Genomic DNA, 22,163 nt, shown 5'->3' on the forward strand with positions numbered 1-22,163 from the left:
AATTCTATACTGTGGATTGTATCTGTATTTACACAGGTTAGTGGTGGCTTAAATAAGATCTCTAAACACTGCAGAGAGGATAGAAGGCTATCATTTTCATCCTTTTCACTCGAAACAAGAAACGAAACAAAGGAACAAAAGAGCATACAGTTTCCTCATGGTTATTGTTTCCTGTTTTGAGGCCGATTGATTCCATTTCCACTCACTTAGAGTGTAAAACATACACAATTTTGCAGCGCTCTAATTTCATTACCTTGCCACTCATCAGGGAATAACCTTGTTAAAGCGTGAAGCGATACAACATTATGTTTTGTAATAAAAAAATAATTAGACGGCAAACAAAACATCTGTAGCGTCAAAATATTTCTAACATGTAACAACATCATCACAGAGAGAATATGAATACATAACAAATGTCTGTTCCACAGGGGCTTGGCATGGCAACGCATTCTAATGGCTCCATTTCCAATACTGCATCATGTCAATATCATTGAAACTGAGCATGCCGCCCACAACACCCACACAAATATAGTGAAGGGACTGTAGCCAAGTGTCTTGCTCGAGGGGGAGCACATTGTAAATGCATGGGGTGTGCTGGGCTGAGCACAACAAAGGGGCCATGAGAACACACACAGGGCCTAATGTATGGAGAGAGAGGTCAGCCGGGGTTACACGAATCACAAGGCCTCAAACACCGCTGTGTGGCCCTGCAGGAGACATGGCAGTCAGATGGCATTAGCTTCACGCCGCAACCTGAGGACAGCACACATACTGTAATCAGCTACTGTGTGTGTGTGTGTTTTGATCCAAACCACACAGTAGCGCCTTTGAAAAACAGGGGTTATAAATAAACCATTTGTAGGGGATAGAAAAAGCCAAAAAGAGAGTTTATAAAAACATGAGACGGTTATCAACACCACCAACCTGCAGAATGTCCTTGTTAGAAGAAGCCCCTCCGGTGGCCAGCACTCGAGTTCCTGGAACTGAAGAGAGAATTCTGACATCAGTGACACCGCTGATGAGACATTTATGACAGAAGTTTTGCTACTGCAGCAGTGAGTAATCGTTGATGTTTGACTGCATGTTGAGTTTAGAGGCAGAGAGAGGGAATGCGAGAGAAAGAGGGTTTATTGAACATAAGCAATTGAAATACTACTATCATGCATTTTTGTACTTTCTTATGCGACTTGAAATTGGCCTCTCAAAAGAGCTCTTCACAAGTGTCAAGAGAGAACTGAGAATACTGAAAAATATGAAACAATGTCCGCAACTGATATGCTCCCAACAGTGATTTATTTGTGAGATCAGAACATGTTCAATAAACCCTCTTTCTCTCGCATTCCCTCTCTCTCTCCCCCAACATGGAGAGTATAATGGGCCAATGGACCCTCTTAGCCCCGACACAGAATTTTGGCCAACCAATCTAGAGCTCCAATTGACAGCAACTGTTGTCAAGTCTGACACCTCAGGCAAGCTGAAACTCATGTTTGAAACACATGAAAGCACTGAGGGAAGTGGGAAAAACGGATCATTTTCTTAATTATAATGATTTATTTTTTAATGGCTAAATAATTGAACAGTGCAACAGGAGTACTTGCTACCGTGATTCCTAAAATGCAGAGCCTGTTGGGAGTATTTTTCGAATCTGAAATTATAAATTTGTTACATGGTTTGCTAGCTCAGACATCATTGACCACCAAACATTGCTAAAGCTAGCTAGCTAGCCACTTAATATACGTCAGCTAGCTATGTTATTAATACAACTCCCATCTACTGTCGTCATCAGAAAAGGATTTGAGAGCACTAGTTTACTCCAAAAGTGGTTGTAGCTAGCTTCGACGACATACTGACACTGGCTAGCCACACTACAAACAATTTTAGCAGGTTCCCGTGAAGCAATTCCAATGACAGTCCACCACAACATATCCAAGAGTTTCCTGATTAAGTAGGGGTAGTCTGTGTTTCATTTAAATGTAATTGCGTATTAAAAACAGTTTGAGATCATTGTGAGTGGATTTTGCCAGTGGTTAGAAGGGGGACATGTTCTCCGAGGTTGCAACAGTAACCATGGGGGGCTTAGCAAAGGGTCAATTGGAAGATGAGGATGACACTTTTGAGGAGATGGGAAACTACGTTGCCCCTATATCGTCAATGGGCTGCCCAGTGTATTCTGGGTACACTCCAACAAGGAGATCTCTCCAAGGAGTTAATTGGGCGCTAGCACAAAAACACAACATGAGAACGAATTACGTGAAGAAGCTCAACCTTACATTAAGTAAAATATCAGGTTTACTTGTAAGGTTTACTTACTGCTGCGTAAGTGCTACAAAAAAGTTACTTCAGTATTGCACCGTGAAAAGAGTCATTCCCTTCTTGACTCATAACCTGAATTTTAGAAAGTATTGCGTGACGATTAGCTTAGCAACCGCGCGACACAGCATGACAACGTGCTTTGTGGAAACTCTGCTGGGCAAAGCATTATGCATTTCTCCATACATTTCACGCTGAGATTCTTATCTCCTCCGTTTCTAATATCTTTGCAGGAAGGTTCCATAGACGGGTTGGTTGTTTAGCGGCAAAACAGAAGTGGTTGGCTTAGATTGTTGACAACCTGTAAAGTATATGTGCACAATGAGCAATTGTTGTCTCTCAAAAACATTGTTATGTTGCTGGTATCAAGAACTAGCTGAAATGAGCCACCTAAGATTCCCCACATTGCAGCTTTTTGTCACTGTTGTTTAGTTATCTGACCGCTCATAATCATAACATCACACGGCTTTCAGCCCCAACGATGCGCGTTGTCAGCCAACCCATCTATAGGATCTGTATAGTTGACCCAGAGCCTCAAATAGACATTTCATCAATTGTTCCAGTCTATTGTTCCAGAGTCTACAGTATTTCACTCGTGCATTGTGATCTTCTAATCTATACTAAATGAAAGAGAGTGCTAATTCAATACCAGTTCAAGCAAGATTCATCACAACAGGGTAGAATGGTAGTAGGTTCATTGCAATTGGAGTGAAAGTCTACAGACCTCCAGAAACTAAGTAAGAGATCCTTACTGGAGTATACTCCTCTGTCCAACAACACACAAAAACTTACTGGAGCATACTCCTCTGTCCAACAACACTCAAAGACTTACTGGAGCATACTCCTCTGTCCAACAACACACAAAAACTTACTGGAGCATACTCCTCTGTCCAACAACACACAAAAACTTACTGGAGCATACTCCTCTGTCCAACAACACACAAAAACTTACTGGAGCATACTCCTCTGTCCAACAACACACAAAGACTTACTGGAGCATACTCCTCTGTCCAACAACACACAAAAACTTACTGGAGCATACTCCTCTGTCCAACAACATATAAAGACGTACTGGAGCATACTCCTCTGTCCAACAACACATAAAGACGTACTGGAGCATACTCCTCTGTCCAACAACACATAAAGACTTACTGGAGCATACTCCTCTGTCCAACAACACATAAAGACTTACTGGAGCATACTCCTCTGTCCAACAACATATAAAGACTTACTGGAGCATACTCCTCTGTCCAACAACACATAAAGACTTACTGGAGCATACTCCTCTGTCCAACAACACATAAAGACTTACTGGAGCATACTCCTCTGTCCAACAACACATAAAGACTTACTGGAGCATACTCCCCTGTCCAACAACACACAAAGACTTACTGGAGCATACTCCTCTGTCCAACAACACATAAAGGCTTTATAGAGCATTCATAAAATCTTCCTAAGCACTATTGATTATACTACACAAAGGGTGTTATGAAATATCTGTTCCTTGGTCAAATGTGGCACAAGTGTTTGCAACCCTTTGTATAGCATGACATTGACTTATGCATCATTTCTAAAACATCTATAGAGGCCTTAGAAAGGCTTCATTAGCTTGTATGTTCCGTTTATGGTGGGACCATTTCTACAGTAGCCTGTACTGCATGACATCTTTCCCACGTGGGTGTCGAAACTCATGCAAATACGCAATACATGACCACAATATATATATATATATATATTTATATCCATAAGGCTCCACATGAAACGTGTTAACAGCGTGAAATTGAAATTTGTTCAGCAATCTTTGTTTCAGGTGGTTTTACTGGAGCATTATTATAATATATACTGTGGTGAGACGGAATTGGCTCTCCCGTGTACACTATTAAAAACAGTCACGCCGGCCGATGTTAGCCTTGGGGTGTCAATCTGAATGAAATGAATCCCCAGTATGCCTTCCCCAATTGATTTGTTGCTTTGTTTTGCCTCCCTCAATGACGAGATGTACTGAAGGTCGGATGTGTAGAAAATAAAGCAACTCAAAGTATGGAGAGAGGGGGAGAAGGGAAATAGGCTAAGCGCCAAAAAGCGTCTAAAATGACAGTAGCAGCAGGGGTTTTGATATAGTGATGTTCCCCCACTACATAAGAGAGAAAGCCTGGTTACACCATACGGAATCCTTGGCAAAATCTGTTTTGATGTCAGGCTATAACGAAGATACATTTGCGTTTTTCTTCATGCGCATTTCTTATCTATGACAAGGGGTTGCTAGAAGCACCGTAACACTATGAGGAAAAGTGTAGTCTAAAATCTATAATGACATTTTCTACAATCATTCCTCACCAATGTCTTGGAACACCTGGGGCGTCATTGGGTAGAACATGTTGAATAGTGCATCTCTCAGTCAGGTAAAGTACAGCATAAACCAGAAAACACCCATGTCCTGTCAGTGAGGTATTGGCACATCCATTTCCTTAGCATGTTACACTCTGCATCACTGCACCGGTCTTCTCACAGATCAATACACTGTTGCATAAACAGACACACACAGTCTCTCTCTCCGTCTCTCTCACACACACACACACACACACACACACACACACACACACACACACACACACACAGTCTCTCTCTCCGTCTCTCTCACACACACACACACACACACACACGAACGACCTTGGCCCTTGTCATAGAGTGGGTGTTACTAAGTCTGGCATTTGCAGGGCACTGGGTTCCCCCACCTATATGCCTGCTGCTCTCCTGCCTGTGTGGTGACTGTATGTAAATAACACCCGCTCTACTCCTCTCTGCTCGCCACATAGGGATCTGATTAAGATCTAACTGTATAGATCTGCATTCATCAAATATTCATGAAGGCCGCTTGCATTCCTTGTGCATGGACACTACATATACAAACGTATGTGGACACCCCTTCAAATGAGTGGATTCGGCTAATTCAGCCACACCCATTACTGAAAGGTGTACAAACTCAAGCACCCAGCCATGCAATCACCATAGACAAATATTGGCAGTATAAAGGCCTTATTGACGAGCTCAGTGACTTTCAACGTGGCACCGTCATAGGATGCCACCTTTCCAACAAGTCAGCTCGTCAAATTTCTGCCCTGCTAGAGCTGCCCCGGTCAAATGTAAGTGCTGTTATTGTGAAGTGGAAATGTCTAGGAGCAACAGCGGCTCAGCCATGAAGTGGCAGGCCACACAAGCTCACAGAACGGGACCACCGGGTGCTGAAGCGCATAAAAAGCGCATCTGTCCTAGGTTCCAACTTCAGCACGAACTTCAGCACAAAACTGTTCGTTGGGAGCTTCATGAAATGGGTTTTGATGGCGAAGCAGTCGCACGCAAGCCTAAGATCACCATGCACAATGCCAAGCGTCGGCTGGCGTGGTGTAAAGCTCGCTACCATTGGACTCTGACGCAGTGTAAACGCGTGATGAATTACGCTTCACTATCTGGCAGTCCGACGGACCAATCTGGGTTTGGCGGATGCCAGGAAAACATTACCTGCCCGAATGCATAGTGCCAACAGTCAAGTTTGATGTAGGAGGAATAATGGTCTGGGGCTGTTTTCCATGGATCGGGCTAGGCCCCTTAGCTCCAGTGAAGTAAAATCTTAACGCTACATATAACGCTGCATACAATGGCATTCTAGAGGATTCTGTGCTCCCAACTTTGTGGCAACGGTTTGAGGAAGGCCCTTTCCTGTTCCCGCATGACAATGCCCCCGTACATAAATCGAGGTCTAGAAATGGTTTGTCGAGATCGGTGTGGAAGATCTTGACTGGCCTGCACAGAGCTCTGACCTTAACCCCATCGAACACCTTTGGGATGAATTGGAACGCCCGACTGTGAGCCAGTCCTAATCGCCCAAAATCAGTGCCCAACCTCACTAATGTTCTTAAGGCTGAATGGAAACAAATTCACGCAGCAATGTTACAACATCTAGTGGAAAGCCTTCCCAGAAGAGTGGCGGCTGTTGTTAAAAGCCATGGGGGGACTAACTCCATATTAATGCCCATGATTTTGGAATGAGATGTTCAACTAGCAGGTTTTTAAATTGTTTAATTGAACCTTTATTTAACTAGGCAAGTCAGTTAAGAACAAATTCTTATTTACAATGACGGCCAATCAAAAGGCAAAAGGCCTCCTGCGGGGACGGGAATAATAATAAATATAGGACAAAACACACACCATGACAAGAGAGACAACACAGTAACACATGACAACACAGCATGGTAGCAGCACAACACATGGTACAAACATTATTGGGCACAGACATCAGCACAAAGGGCAAGAAGGTAAAGACAACAATACATCAAGCAAAGCAGCCACAACTGTCATTAAGAGTGTCCATGATTGAGTCATTGAATGAAGAGATTGGGATAAAACTATCCCGTTTGAGTGTTTGTTGCAGCTTGTTCCAGTTGTTAGCTGCAGCAAACTGAAAAGAGGAGTGACCCAGGGAAGTGTGTGCTTTCGGGACGTTTAACAGAATGTGAGTGGCAGAACGGGTGTTGTATGTGGAGGATGAGGGCTGCAGTAGATATCTTAGATAGGGGGGAGTGAGGCCTAAGAGGGTTTTATAAATAAGCATCAACCAGTGGGTCTTGCGATGGGTATACAGAGATCACCAGTTTACAGAGAAGTATAGAGTGCAGGGATGTGTCCTATAAGGAGCATTGGTGGCAAATCTGATGGAAAATGATTGGTAAAGAACATCTAGCCGCTCGAGAGCACCCTTACCTGCCGATCTATAAATTATGTCCCCGTAATCTTGCAAGGGTAGGATGGTCATCTGAAACAGGGTTAGTTTGGCAGCTGGGGTGAAAGAGGAGCGATTATGACAGAAGAAACCAAGTCTAGATTTAACTTTAGCCTGCAGCTTTGATATGTGCTGAGAGAAGGACAGTGTACCATCTAGCCATACTCCCAAGTACTTGTATGAGGTGACTACCTCAAGCTCTAAACCCTCAGATGTAGTAATCACACCTGTGGGGAGAGGGTATTCTTATCCACATTACCTTTGTTTTGGAGGTGTTCAGAACAAGCTTAAGATTAGAGAAAGCTTGCTGGACACTAAGAAAGCTTTGTTGTAGAGCACTTAACACAAAATCCGGTGAGGAGCCAGCAAAGTATAAGACTGTATCATCTGCATATAAATGGATGAGAGCTTCCTACTGCCTGAGCTATGCTGTTGATGTAAATTGAGAAGTGCGTGGGACCTAGGATTGAGCATTGGGGTACTCCCTTAGTGACAGGCAGTGGCTGAGACAGCAGATTCTCAGACTTTATACACTGCACTTTTTGAGAGAGGTAGTAAAACAGGCAAAAGACCCCTCAGAGACACCAATACTCCACAACAATGGAATGGTCTACCGTATCAAAAGCTTTGGTCAATAAAGTCAATAAAAATAACAGCACAACATTGCTTAGAATCAAGGGCAATGGTGACAACATTGAAGACCTTTAAGGTTGCAGTGACACATCCATAACCTCAGTGGAAACCAGATTGCATACTAGAGAGAATACTATAGAAATCAAGAAAGACAGTCAGTTGATTATTGACAAGTTTTCCAACACTTTTAATAAACAGGGCAAAATAGAAATAATAGTTAGGATCAGCTTGATCTCCCCCTTTAAATAAAGGACGAACCGTGGCTGCCTTCCGAGCAATGGGAACCTCCCCAGAAAGGAGAGACAGGCTTGGCGATGATGATGGGGGCTGCAACCTTAAAGAACAAAGGGTCTAAACCATCTGACCCAGATGTTTTTTGGGGGTCAAGTTTAAGGAGCCCCTTATCACCTCGGACTCAGTGACTGCCTGCAAGGAGAAACTTTGTAGCGGGGCAGGGGAAAAAGAGGAATAAGTATCGGGGATAGTCGCATTAGATGGGGTGGGAGATGAGGAAATGTTGGATGGGCAAGGAGGCATGGCTGAGTCAAATAGGAATCCTGACTTAATGAAGTGGTGATTAAAGAGCTCCTCCATGTGTTTCTTGTCAGTAACAACCACATCATTAACTTTAAGGGACATGGGCAGCTGTGAGGAGGAGGATTAATTCTCCAGGCCTTTAACCGTTTTCCAGAACTTCTGCTCCTTAAAGTAACTAACTTTTGGCCTTCCGGAAAGCCTGAGTGCACTTATTTCTCATTTGCCTGAGCAAGAGCCAGTCAGCCTGAGTATGTGTGAGCCTTTCGCCAAATGCAATTATTGAGGTGTCCACATACTATTGGTCATGTAGTGTATATCTATCTATCAATCTATCTATCTATATATATGTATAGTGGGGAGAACAAGTATTTGATACACTGCCGATTTTGCAGGTTTTTCTACTTACAAAGCATGTAGAGGTCTGTCATTTGCGTGCGCTGCAGGATTTTAATCCATGACGGCGTAGTGTGTTACTAATGGTTTTCTTTGAGACTGTGGTCCCAGCTTTCTTCAGGTCATTGACCAGGTCCTGCCGTGTAGTTCTGGGCTGATCTCTCACCTTCCTCATGATCATTGATGCCCCACGAGGTGAGATCTTGCATGGAGCCCCAGACCGAGGGTGATTGACCGTCATCTTGAACTTCTTCAATTTTCTAACAATTGCGCCAACAGTTCTTACCAAGCTGCTTGCCTATTGTCATGTAGCCCATCCCAGCCTTGTGCAGGTCTACAATTTAACCCTGATGTCCTTACACAGCTCTCTGGTCTTGGCCATTGTGGAGATGTTGGAGTCTGTTTGATTGTGTGTGTGGACAGGTGTCTTTTATACAGGTAACAAGTTCAAACAGGTGCAGTTAATACAGGTAATGAGTGGAGAACAGGAGGGCTTCTTAAAGAAAAACTAACAGGTCTGTGAGAGCCGGAATTCTTACTGGTTGGTAGGTGATCAAATACTTATGTCATGCAATAAAATCCTAATGAATTACTTAAAAACCATACAATGTGATTTTCTGGATTTTTGTTTTAGATTCTGTATCTCACAGTTGAAGTGTACCTATGATAACAATTACAGACGTCTACATGCTTTGTAAGTAGGATAAACCTGCAAAATCTGCAGTGTATCAAATACTTGTTCTCCCCACTGTATATATGTGACATAAAGGCACATACATCCTCAATTGCATAAGTATGCGTGCGTGTGTGCCCACGCACTGACGCACACAGACCCACACACACACACACACACACACAAGCATGCACTCAAAGACTATAGACCCAACCCAGAGTAAAACGTTCTGTGGGAAAAAAAGGGCATATATAATTTCCAAATAGAGTTGCTAGATGGAACAATCACTTGAGTTCCATGAGAATTGTACATCTGTCAGTAAGTAGAGTGCAGAGCTGTAACACTACAACAGTAGCCTACATGGCTTTACAGATGATGACAGAATCCGTGTTTGTCTTGAAAGAAAGGCTCCGGTGTATAAAAAAATAATAGCCACTATTCTTCATAAAATGAAGCTATGCTGTCAAAGCACTACACTACACATCGTAACTTGTATAGCTATTCCTGATGGGAGGACATCATCTTAAAGGAATGTGCCACAACAAAACATGAAGACCGTAACTGAATACCTTAAAAACACATTGTTCCTTCCTCCTTTCCTTGAAGTTATCACTGACTTACTGTAACACAAATAGATAGGCGTAAACAACAGTGCTCGGCTATGAAAAACAACCTGACATTTACTCCTGATGTACTGACCTGCTGCACCCTCTACAACAACGGTGATTATTATTTAAACCTGCTGGTCATCTATGAATGTCTGAGCATCTTGAAGAACGATCTGGCCTTAATGGCCATGTACTCTTATAATTTCCACCCGGCACAGCCAGAAGAGCACTGGCCACCCCTCAGAGCCTGGTTCCTATCTAGGTCTCTTCCTAGGTTTGTGCCTTTCTACGGAGTTTTTCCTATCCATTGTGCTTCTACATCTGCATTGCTTGCTGTTTGGGGTTTAAGGCAGGTTCTGTGTAAGCACTTTGTGACATCTGCTGATGTAAAAAGGGCTTTATAAATACATTTGATTGATTGATTGATTGAGTTTTATCACACAGCTTTCACCAATCCAGCAATGCTAGATCAGGGATTTCTTTAAGGAAGGAAGGATGCATGTTGATAGTATCCATCCACTCTATCGATGTTTCCTCAGTGGCTTGTCCTCTTTAAAGTAGCCAATGCCTTTCTCCCCCTGGCTGGAACGTATCAAAGGCAAGAAGCAGGGGTAGAAGAAAAGAGGGGGATACATGGTAGGAACAGGATGGCTGGATCGAAGGAGGAAGTAAATAATTCAAGGAAAACACCATGTCTGGCTGGATAATCAATGTTCCTTAGCGGTCAGGGAGATTCATTTATAAAGGTCCTCAAAGAGACTGTATGAAGAAGATATGCCCTAGGCATAATTGATTAGATTTGATTGACATCATCATCACCATTCATATCTAATATTATCATTACCACAATTATTATCATTACCACTGTCATCAAAAGCAGCAGCACTACCACCACCATCATCATCACTGCCACCATTATCATCACTGCCACCATTATCATCACTGCCACCACCACCATTATCATCATCACTGCCACCACCACCACCATCATCATCACTACCATTATCATCACTACCTCCGTCATCATCTTCACAATCATTTGCTGTACTTGAGGTCAGAAGTGCCATTTAAGTCAGTCCTCTCCTTTTTCTGTGATTAATCCATATCCTTTAGAAAGAACTGGTCAGTGCTGAGCAGGACATAAATCTACAAGCATACATGATGACTAGTGGTCGGAGTGAAATAGTCACTAGATTTAAAGAAGGATTCAAGAAGGGAGGTGGAGAGAGAGGAGGGGAAGGGACATGAGGAGGAGAGAGAAGAGAGGAAGAGACATGAGAGGAGGAGAGAGAGAAGTGAGGAAAGGACATGAGAGGAGGAGAGAGAGAAGTAAGGAAAGGACATGAGAGGAGGAGAGAGAGAGGAGAGGAAGAGACATGAGGAGGAGAGAGAGAAGTGAGGAAAGGACATGAGAGGAGGAGAGAGAGAAGTAAGGAAAGGACATGAGAGGAGGAGAGAAGAGAGGAGAGAGAAGTGAGGAAAGGACATGAGAGGAGGAGAGAGAGAAGTAAGGAAAGAACATGAGAGGAGGAGAGAGAGAAGTAAGGAAAGGACATGAGAGGAGGAGCGAGAGAGAGAAGAGAGGAAGGGACATGAGAGGAGGAGAGAGAGAAGAGAGGAAGGGACATGAGAGAGAAGAGGGGACATGAGAGGGAGGGGAGAGAGAAATAAAGAAAGAGAGTGAATGAGAGTAGAGGGAAAGAGAGACAAAGAGAGAAGAGGGAGGACCAGAGAGAGCGAAAGAGAGAAAAAGAGAGAGCAGAACACAGTGCTCTTTAATAAACTGTAACCCGGGCGTCCCAGTCAACAGCAAATCACTTCTCCAGGTTGTAAAGCAACATGCTCGTTCATAATATTCCATTTGAGGTGGATATAACATAACCTCTCTCTCTGTCACACCTGCTCCCGCTCCTCCTCCCTGGTGCTCGAGGGCGCCAGGCTACCCGTCATCATACACTCCTGTTACCAACAATATATGCAGCTGCGCTCATTGGACTCACCTGGAATCCTTCACTTTGTTGATTACCCCCTGTATATCTGTCTGTTCCTTGGTTGTGTTTCCCGTGTCCGCATTGTTCCATATTGTGATTGTTATTTGTCTGTGTTACCCGTGTGCCGACGCTTTTCCTGTCTCGTTCCATGTCCGTTCCATATTAAAATGTTTGACTCCCTGTATCTGCTTCGCCTCTCCAGCATCATCCCTTGACACTTCTCTGTGTGTAGCTAAATCTATAGAATTAAATCAGTTTAATTCTAGGACAACAGAGAACATAACATAGTTGAGTTGCATTTCCCACACTCAAATACTGTTAAAAAATACCTATAGTGTCAAGAAGAGGGTTTCCTTTTAATAAAGAGTGATCTGTCAGTATGTGAATACATTATTCATTACTATTGATGGCCAGTGAGGGTCTTATTTGAAGTTAAATTCTCTGGGAGAATGTTGACCTTCGGTGACGAGTGAGTGAGATTTCAGCTTAGCCAGGCTACACATGCGCACACGCTCGCACGTACACACATATAGGACCAGCCCCAAACGTCATAAGAGAAATCAGCATCAATCGATGCACAAACCTGCCTGTCTACAGTATCTATCTAACCTGGTAGGCTCGGACTCCTGAAACTCTCTGGGAAAAGTCTACATTTGAGCATTTCATTTTGCAATGGCTTTGAATTGAAAGGATGCATTGAGAAATAGCAATGTGGCCCAGAGTGATTCCAATGATGACAGATGGACCAAACTGCTTGCTTTGTATGAAGGCAACAGACAAACATATCCCTCATGGACTAATTTAAAATATCTGCCTTGGCAGTAGTCAATGTGCTTTAATTGAACTAGCATCATCTGCCAAGATCCATACAGTAGCAGTTAGTAGAAATATCCTAACGGATCACAATATTACTCTGTTCTTTTTCTCCTTCAGCAAATTTGACTGCAATAATGGACTTCTTTTACGGGGGGCTAAAAAAAAACAATCTGCCGCTCGATACGAGGTCCTCAAGGCAAAATCACCGCCTTTGATTAATCACTAATATTCTGGACCAATATAGAGCCAAAATTGAGTCTGCCAAATAGCTGTGATAAGTGAGTGCGAGGGGTAGCCTATTCAGTCCTCATGCTTCAATATCTTTGAGGCATTCTGTTCCCTTCCGGGGGTTTTTGAGTGAAACTGCATCCAGCCACTATGTTAAAAGACTACTGATACTGACCACTGTGAAGAGAGAGGGACAGAGATGTGTGTGTGTGTGTGGTTTTGTCAGTGTGTGTGAGAGAGAGAGAGAGAGAGAGAGAGAGAGAGAGGGAGAGAGACAGAGAGAGAGAGACAGAGAGGGAGAGAGACAGAGAGAGAGAGACAGAGAGAGAGAGAGAGAGAGAGAGAGAGAGAGAGAGAGAGAGAGAGAGAGAGAGAGAGAGAGAGAGAGAGAGAGAGAGAGAGATGAAGAGAGGATAGATGAAGGAAATGCCAGGGGGAAGAAAATAGTTAAAAAATAAAGAGCGAGTAGAAGATAAGAAAAGAGAGAGAAAGTCAATGTACAATAATGAGTTAGGAGGGAAGCAAAAAATGACTAAGAGAAAGAGAGACAGAAAAAAGAGAGAGGGGAAAGAGAGAGAGGAGAAAGAGAGAGAGGAGAAAGAGAGAGAGGAGAAAGAGAGAGAGGAGAAAGGAACTGCATCCACTCACTGATCTTATAACCCAGCTTTTCGGCATGGACCCTCTTTGCCAGGAACTGTCCCTCAACCAGGGCTCGGATTTCCCCCTGGGCGGAGAAGCCGGCTACCTGAGCGGGACGACAGGGAAGGGGAACACAAAGAGAGGCTTTTGGAAAGCAGGCAAAGGAGCAGGGGAGTAGATGGGAGATTCCTGCCCTTACAGAACGTTCTTTGACTGGGGGAATGGAGAGCCTCATTCCCACCGGGCTAAGTCCCCACCCCTTCTGACCTCTCTCCTCACATCACCCTGTATGACGTCTCCTAATCCTCCGGCTTCACCGCCCCGTTGAAGGAGTTCACAAGGATAAGGAAAAGCGGATGACAGCGATACTGTAGCCTCGCGTGACTTATCTTTGTCTGTCTTGGACAAGGGCTCCAGTTGCTGTTTTGAAACCATTCATTGGTCAATAAAACATTGATTGATAAGAAAAACTACATGCATTAATCTCTTACTTATGAATTACTTATGTGCTTGTACATCTTTTTATTTAGATGGAAACAACAGAGAACTACCGTTTCCAGTTTTTCATTTGAATTGCAAATAGAATCCCATCCATAATTTGACTTCCTTCAATACACAGCAGAGTCTTTGCACTGACCTTCGTATTTTCTTTGTCAAATCTGTGAACTCCGACTGCAGACGGTGTGATTTCCATGGCATCAAAGTAAATCCCTGGGAGAGAACGTTAGATGCCAGCCCAGTCAAAATCAGTCAGCACCACATCAACATAAATCCCTGGGAGAGAACGTTAGATGCCAGCCCAGTCAGAATCAGTCAGCACCACATCAACATAAATCCCTGGGAGAGAACGTTAGATGCCAGCCCAGTCAGAATCAGTCAGCACCACATCAACATAAATCCCTGGTAGAGAACGTTAGATGCCAGCCCAGTCAGAATCAGTCAGCACCACATCAACATAAATCCCTGGTAGAGAACGTTAGATGCCAGCCCAGTCAGAATCAGTCAGCACCACATCAACATAAATCCCTGGTAGAGAACGTTAGATGCCAGCCCAGTCAGAATCAGTCAGCACCACATCAACATAAATCCCTGGGAGAGAACGTTAGATGCCAGCCCAGTCAGAATCAGTCAGCACCACATCAACAAGATCAAGCCGTTATCTGAAAACCCTGCCATTATCTGAATAAATCTGGGGCCTACAGTCTCTAAATCAATTCAACTTGATGACTAAAACAAATCTACTGATAGATACAGCATGTTTGACTTCATCACCTATGTTCCCGTTGTTCCCTGTTGGTGTAGTCCTCAGGACCGAGGAGAAGACTTCCCATGACCCTCCAGCACACTTGTTTCTGATCCTCTCTCTGGTCAGGGAGCCATTCTTATAGCTGGCAGGAGGCATATAAATATATATACACACACACACACAAACACAGAGATTTACCTGGGCTTACATACCATCATTTAGTATAATTGAATTCAAAGCAAGCCATCTACAGTAGAAGCCTGAGCATCCTTCACGATTTTAAATCTCCTTTGTGTATCAGCTATTATGAGTAAAACCACTTATTTTATAATACTCTATTTTACCGTAGATTAAAACATTATGGAACAGGAGTAACAAGGTTACTACTGGCACAATGACAAGTGGCAAATTTGTTTTGGACTGTATGTGACAGAGTTATAGTTCAACAAAGTCTCAAGGAATTCAATTAAATGTCAATGCCACATAACGATCGTTAGTATTAGGTACCAAGGTTATTGCAGTTGTGTTGTTATATTCGTTTTTATTTTGTTATTTATGATTTAGTTTTCAGATCCACTTTACTAGTTTTTATTTAGTTTAAGTTTTCTAAAAACTAATATTTAATTTTTATATGATTTTAGTTTCCGTTTTAATTTAATGTTAGGAACATAAAGGGCCTCCTGAGTGGCACAGCGGTCTAAGGCACTGCCTCGCAGTGTTACAGCGTCACTCCAGCCTGGGGTTGGATCCCAGGCTGTGTCACAACCGGCCCGACCAGGCGTCCCATATGGCGGTGCACAATTGACCCAGTGTCGTCCGGGTTAGGGGAGGGTTTGGCCCAGTGTCGTCTGGGTTAGGGGAGGGTTTGGCCCAGTGTCGTCTGGGTTAGGAGAGGGTTTGGCCCAGTGTCGTCTGGGTTAGGAGAGGGTTTGGCCCAGTGTCGTCCGGGTTAGGAGAGGGTTTGGCCCAGTGTCGTCCGGGTTAGGAGAGGGTTTGGCCCAGTGTCGTCCGGGTTAGGAGAGGGTTTGGCCCAGTGTCGTCCGGGTTAGGGGAGGGTTTGACCCAGTGTCGTCCGGGTTAGGGGGAGGGTTTGACCCAGTGTCGTCCGGGTTAGGGGAGGGTTTGACCCAGTGTCGTCCGGGTTAGGGGAGGGTTTGACCCAGTGTCGTCCGGGTTAGGGGAGGGTTTGACCCAGTGTCGTCCGGGTTAGGGGAGGGTTTGACCCAGTGTCGTCCGGGTTAGGGGAGGGTTTGACCCAGTGTCGTCCGGGTTAGGGGAGGGTTTGACCCAGTGTCGTCCGGGTTAGGGGAGTACATGTATGCCATTTAGAACAAGCTTTTATCACCAGGTCAGTTGTAGTACAGTGGAAATAATCTTTGTCATGAATCATGTACGGTGCATTCAGAAAGTATTCAGACCCTTTGACTTTGCCCCACATTTTGTTACGTTACAGCCTTATTCTAAAATTGATTCAATTATTATTTGTCCTCATCAATCTACACACAATACCCCATAAACAAGGTGAAAAATGTATTTAAAATAATAAACAAAAATACCTTATTTACATTAAGTATTCAGACTCTTTGCTGTGAGACTCAAAAATGAGCTCAGGTGCATCCTGTTTCCATTGATCATCCTTGAGATGTTTCTACAACTTGATTAGAGTCTACCTGTGGTAAATTCAATTGATTGGACATGATTTGGAAAGGCACACACCTGTCTATATAAGGTCCCACAGTTGGCAGTGCATGTCAGAGCAAAAATCAAGCCATGAGGTCAAAATAATTGTCGGTAGAGCCCCCGGGACAGGTTTGTGTCGAGGCACAGATCTGGGGAAGGGTAGCAGCACTGAAGGTCCCCAAGAACACAGTGGCCTCCATCAGTCTTAAATGGAGACTCTTCCTAGCGCTGTCCGCCAGGCCAAACTGAGCAATCAGGGGAGAAGGGCTTTGGTCAGGGAGGTGAGCAAGAACCTGATGGTCACTCTGACAGAGCTCCAGAGTTCCTCTGTGGAGATGGGAGAACCTCCCAGAAGGGCAACCATCTCTGCAGCACTCCACCAATCAGGTCTTTATGGTAGAGTGGCCAGATGGAAGCCACTCCTCGGTAAAAGGGTTGGCAGCCCACTTAGAGTTTACCAAAAGGCACCTAAAGACTCTCAGACCATGAGAAACAAGATTATCTGGTATGATGAAACCAAAATTGAACTCTTTGGCCTGAATGCCGAGCATCACGTCTGGAGGAACCCTAGCACCATCCCTACGGTGAAGCATGGTGGTGGCGGCAGCATCATGCTGTTGGGGTGTCTTTCAGTGGCAGGGACTGGGAGACTAGTCAGGATCGAGGGAAAGATGAATGGAACAAAGTACAGAGAGATCCTTAATGAAAACCTGCTCCAGAGCACTCAGGACCTCAGACTGGGGTGAAGGCTCACCTTCCAACAGGACAATGGCCTTAAGCACACAGCCAAGACAACGCAGGAGTGGCTACAGAATGTCCTTGAGTGGCCCAGCCAGAGCCCGGACTTGAACACGATCGAACATCTCTGGAGAGACCTGAAAATAGCTGTGCAGTGACGCTCCCCATCCAACCTGACAGAGCTTGAGAGGATCTGCAGAGAAGAATGGGAGAAACTCCCCAAATACAGGTGTGCAGAGCTTGTAGCGTCATACCCAAGGAGACTCGAGGCTGTAATCGCTGCCAAACGTGCTTCAACAAAGTACCGAGTAAAGGGTCTGAATACTTATGTGAATGTGATTTTTCAGTTTTTTTAAATGTGCAAAAATGTCTAAAAACCTGTTTTTGCTTCGTCATGATGGGTTATTGTGTGTAGATTTATGAGGAAAAAATGATTTAATACATTTTAGAATAAGACTAATGTAACAAAATGTGAAAAAAGTCAAGGGGTCTGAATACTTTCCGAATGCACTGTACCTGAATGCCTCAGAGAAAGAGCTAAGTTGTTCATTAAATTATACTTCACTAAGAGAACTGAGTCTATAGGCTTAGTCTAAACCCTACTCTATAGTCCTACTGCAACATCCATGGTCTGTTTCTGTAAGTTTTCAGAGCGTATTGGCTCTAGATCTATTGTGACGGGATGTGGCGCTTCTTTGCCATTTGTTAAATGTATACCATTCTAACGTGAACTGCGGGGGAACTACTTTGTTTCTGTTTCTACTTTGTGGGAGGTGTTTACCATATCAAAGCCATATAGGAGGGGCGGTCCACTGGGTTGCAGAAGATATGTCCTTCCACTGTGGGCCTCGGCTCTTTGATCCACAGGAAGACTGTGTCGCTAGTGCCAAGACTCACCTGGGAGTGAGGAAGATAGGAAGACGGAAGGAGGAACAACTTATATAACCACTTATATAAAATATACCTGAGTGTAAAAAACATTAGGAAAATCTGCTCTTAAAATGACAGACTGACCAGGTGAAAGCTATGATCCTTTTGATGTGACTTGTTAAATCCACTTCAATCAGTGTAGGTGAAGAGGAGGAGACAGGTTAAAAAAGGATTTTTAACAGACACTACATCAAAGGGAAAATTCTAAATGTTGACAGCCTCCCTGTACAATATTCGTTTTATGATTTGCTACATCGCCCTCCCAACTCAACACACCTCATCTCACAGTTTGTCACCCTATTCTCCAAATACATAAAGACCTGGGGTAAAGAGTCAAATATTGAGATCTCAGATGATCTATGGGGAGAAGCCCTGTCTACAATTCACTCTTGTTCCGTCAATGCCAGATATCAGTTGATACAATACATAGTCAGACATAGACTTCACTACTCCAAAACCAAAGGCCCCAGGTCTCCCCACTGTGTGACACTGTGACAAATGTAAAGCCTCAGAGGGTTCATTAACTCATCTTTTTTGGCTCTGCTCCCTACTTAATCATTTTTGGAGGAACATTTTTGATTGGTATTCAAAGGTATATGAGAGGACCATTGACCCTGATGCAGAACTCGCTCTCTTTGGCTGCTCAGAGTCTGTTCTAAGATCGTCCTATGAGAAACAACAGGCTCTGATGTTTGGAATGGTGGCTGCAAAAAAAATATCCTCACAGAATGGAAGAGACCCACCTCGTCTTGCTTCCATAGACGGAAGACACCCACCTCCTCTTCCGTCCATCCTCCAGCAGATTTGTCAAGGTTTGGGGTCTGTTTCTGGACCGTCTGGATAGAGACTGACTGTGAACACTGACTAGGAACGCTTACTGTTGTTGTAACTGTTGCTCTATTTTTGTCCCATGTCTTGCTTAAGCAATACTTCCTTTCATGTCTGGCAGCTGTGTTTGGTAATTTTTTTGTGTGCTTTTTTTTGTCGTACTAAATTGCAAGAGAAAATCCTTTGATTTTAAAGCCTTGAGACAATTGGGACATCTATTGTTTATGTGTGCCATTCAGAAAGTGAATGTGTCAAGAACTGCAATTCTGCTGGGTTTTTCACATTCAACAGTTTCTCATGTGTATCAAGAATTGTACACCACCCAAAGGACATCCAGCCAAGTTGGGTAAACAAAATACGAAATTCCCTTACGCTGTTTATGGCCGCGGGAAGATGTTTTTTTTGGGGGTGCTCTCTTCGTCTGCTCATAAAGGAGTATTAATGCTGCAATATAGCACACAAACCAAAGTTATAGATCTATCATTCTCATTGAAAGCATGTATAAGAAGCCTAATCACTAATAAGTCTAATCTGTTCTATGTGCACTATTTCTATGATTCTCGTGTTTTTGCATCTTTTACTTTTAAGTTTTGTTTTTGCATCTTTTACTTTTGAACACAAGTTTCAAACTGATGAAAATACAATATTTGGGGAATTAATTTTTCACAGCGGTTTAGATGGTACAATGATTCTCTACACTATAGTTGCTTGTTTTGTCACAAACTGAAATTAACTGTAAAACAATTTGCAACCAGCAAATGGCAGAGTGATTTCTGCATAATGCATCTTTAAATGGCAAGTGCAATAATTTGGTAAAAAATAAATTACAACAATATTATTATTTTTTTTCCATTGTGATTTATCAGGGGTTGCAGCTGCAACTCAGCACCCCTACTTCCCGCGGCTATGATGTTGATTACTTTTTTCAAATCTAATCATTTTCCCACATGGATTCAACGTCATCACATTACATTTTTTGGTTTGAATTATGTGGAAACAACCTTGATTCAACCAGTTTTTGCCCAGTGGGTTGCTTCTTAGCAAAGAGCAATTTCTCAAGCAAGAATTTTGCAAGGACTGTCTGGGAGTGATCTGAGGGGGGAGAGAAAATTTGAAAACTAGCTGTTATTGGCAGAGGATTGGAACTTTGGTTGAACTTTTCTTATTATCTATTAACTAATTTACCAGACAGGCCAAACTCCATCGCACAATTTCACAGTATTATTCCATCCTCTTAGTGTGGAAATATATATAAAACACAGGAAATCACATTTTTGACTGCAATGAGCCTTTAAGTGAAGACATGCAAAACAAAATCTGATTAAAGTAAGTGAATTATATTTGGTTGTAGGTTTCTGAAGTGATTTGGAAGCCGGTAGTCAAAGCGCATCTTGAAAAATGTGATTCCCTCATTTAGGTGAAGTTCAAAGCGAGAGCTGTCATGCGTTTAATGCGTTGATTCTACCAAGTGTTCCGTTTGATGATGAAAACAGCTTGAAATTGCTCCTCGTCGGACAACGGTGGACCTCTGGCATGAATGATTTACTGCCATGGAACCTCCATGTGGTCCTTAACATCGCTTCCTTGCACCATATTACTCTACTGCTGCAGCTAAAGAGGCTGTATGGAAGTTTAGTTGCAAATTGTTCACCTCAATAATATTAGTCCATTTCTTATCTCCTAAAACCACAACATCCTTGCTCATGGGTCTGGGGAGGTGTGCCCTTGTGTCCAGGGAGGTCATTTCTGAGTAGACTCAGAAGCAAAAGTTTTGTACCTCTTTAAGTACTGAACTGCAACTTGATAACATTTGAGCCCTATACCCTTTAGTTGGCTATGATATGATGTACTGTGCTTGTGCAGAAAGAAAGAAAGAAAGAAAGAAAGAAAGAAAGAAAGAAAGAAAGAAAGAAAGAAAGAAAGAAAGAAAGAAAGAAAGAAAGAAAGAAAGAAAGAAAGAAAGAAAGAAAGAAAGAAAGAAAGAAAGAAAGAAAGAAAGAAAGAAAGAAAGAAAGAAAGAAAGAAAGAAAGAAAGAAAGAAAGAAAGAAAGAAAGAAAGAAAGAAAGAAAGAAAGAAAGAAAGAAAGAAAGAAAGAAAGAAAGAAAGAAAGATGAAAGGTCTTACGGCTATGTCTCCTTCCTGTAACCTCATCCCAGCCAGGGACCCTAGAATAAGAAATGAAAACAGCATTCATACTTGAAACACACTAATTGAAGATTGAATGCCAGTAAGAAAGTCTAGACCCCTTTCGCCCACGTTCCATTCATCTCTCTTGCCTTGGCCCTTTAAAATGGGATGTGTCTGTACAACAGACACAACATAGACTCTCTCAGATCTACTTGAGTCACTGAACATGTCATACCGTATTGAGACGTTTAATTTCAATTCCATCCACAGACTGTGACCTAAGGTTACCTATGGTACGCTCTTAGAAGATAAAGTGCAATCTGAAACAAAAAAGGGTTCATTGGCTGTCCCCATGGGAAAACCCTTACGAACCCCTTTTGGTTCCATGTAAAACCCTTTTGGTTGCAGGTAGGGTTCTACATGGAACCCAAAAGAGTTCTACCTTGAACCAAAAAGGGTTGTCCTATGGGGTGTATATACTGTGTATTGTCATTGTTCTGTATGGACAATAAGGTATACAGGTATGGCCCATAACGAGGTATACAGGTATGGCCCATAACGAGGTATACAGGTATGGCCCATAACAAGTCCCAACTTTCTGCTGTTGAGTTGGGAGTTGCTGGGCAGATCTTTTACATGTTTTAATTTTGGGGGCTTCAGAGGGCGGACCTGGTGGAAAGATGTATTAATTCCAGTCTATTGGAGTTCTTGGTGACCTTGCATAGAGCGTTAAATCAATCTTTCCCGTGCTGTGACACATACACACGCAGGCCCCTGAAAGGACGACAGTCCCAAGAAAAATGGCCCTCGGACTGGATTCTCAGTTCAATTCTTCACCGGCGTTCAAGTCTGAAGCTTAGGAATAATTTTGAGAATTTCATATCTGTCATTGACCTTAAAAAATGGTTTGCTGCGATGATTTATTGGAATGTAGTAGTATAAATATATTGATAAGTCGACATCTTTATGTATTAGTGTGTAGAATAAATACAATCCATATACCTCCCT

At 43.1% G+C, this 22,163-nt stretch overlaps 1 protein-coding gene across 2 annotated transcripts in view; it reads right to left on the reverse strand.

The window, feature by feature from the left end:
• Positions 1-22,163, reverse strand: part of xylb (xylulokinase homolog (H. influenzae)) — a 58,985-nt gene that overhangs the window by 28,296 nt on the left and 8,526 nt on the right. For both annotated transcript variants that reach the window (XR_010452022.1, XM_064941473.1), the window contains exons 11-16: positions 21,153-21,193; positions 18,051-18,166; positions 14,878-14,993; positions 14,243-14,316; positions 13,615-13,711; positions 925-983 (exon numbers count right to left, since the gene is read on the reverse strand). Coding sequence is in view for 1 of the 2 variants with exons in the window: in XM_064941473.1 (XP_064797545.1) it covers positions 925-983; positions 13,615-13,711; positions 14,243-14,316; positions 14,878-14,993; positions 18,051-18,166; positions 21,153-21,193 (503 nt within the window). In the remaining variant the exon portion in view is untranslated. The remainder of the gene's footprint in view (positions 1-924; positions 984-13,614; positions 13,712-14,242; positions 14,317-14,877; positions 14,994-18,050; positions 18,167-21,152; positions 21,194-22,163) is intronic.

This window comes from Oncorhynchus masou, chromosome 28 (genome assembly GCF_036934945.1).
Source record: "Oncorhynchus masou masou isolate Uvic2021 chromosome 28, UVic_Omas_1.1, whole genome shotgun sequence".
In the NCBI taxonomy this organism is placed as follows: Eukaryota; Metazoa; Chordata; class Actinopteri; order Salmoniformes; family Salmonidae; genus Oncorhynchus; species Oncorhynchus masou.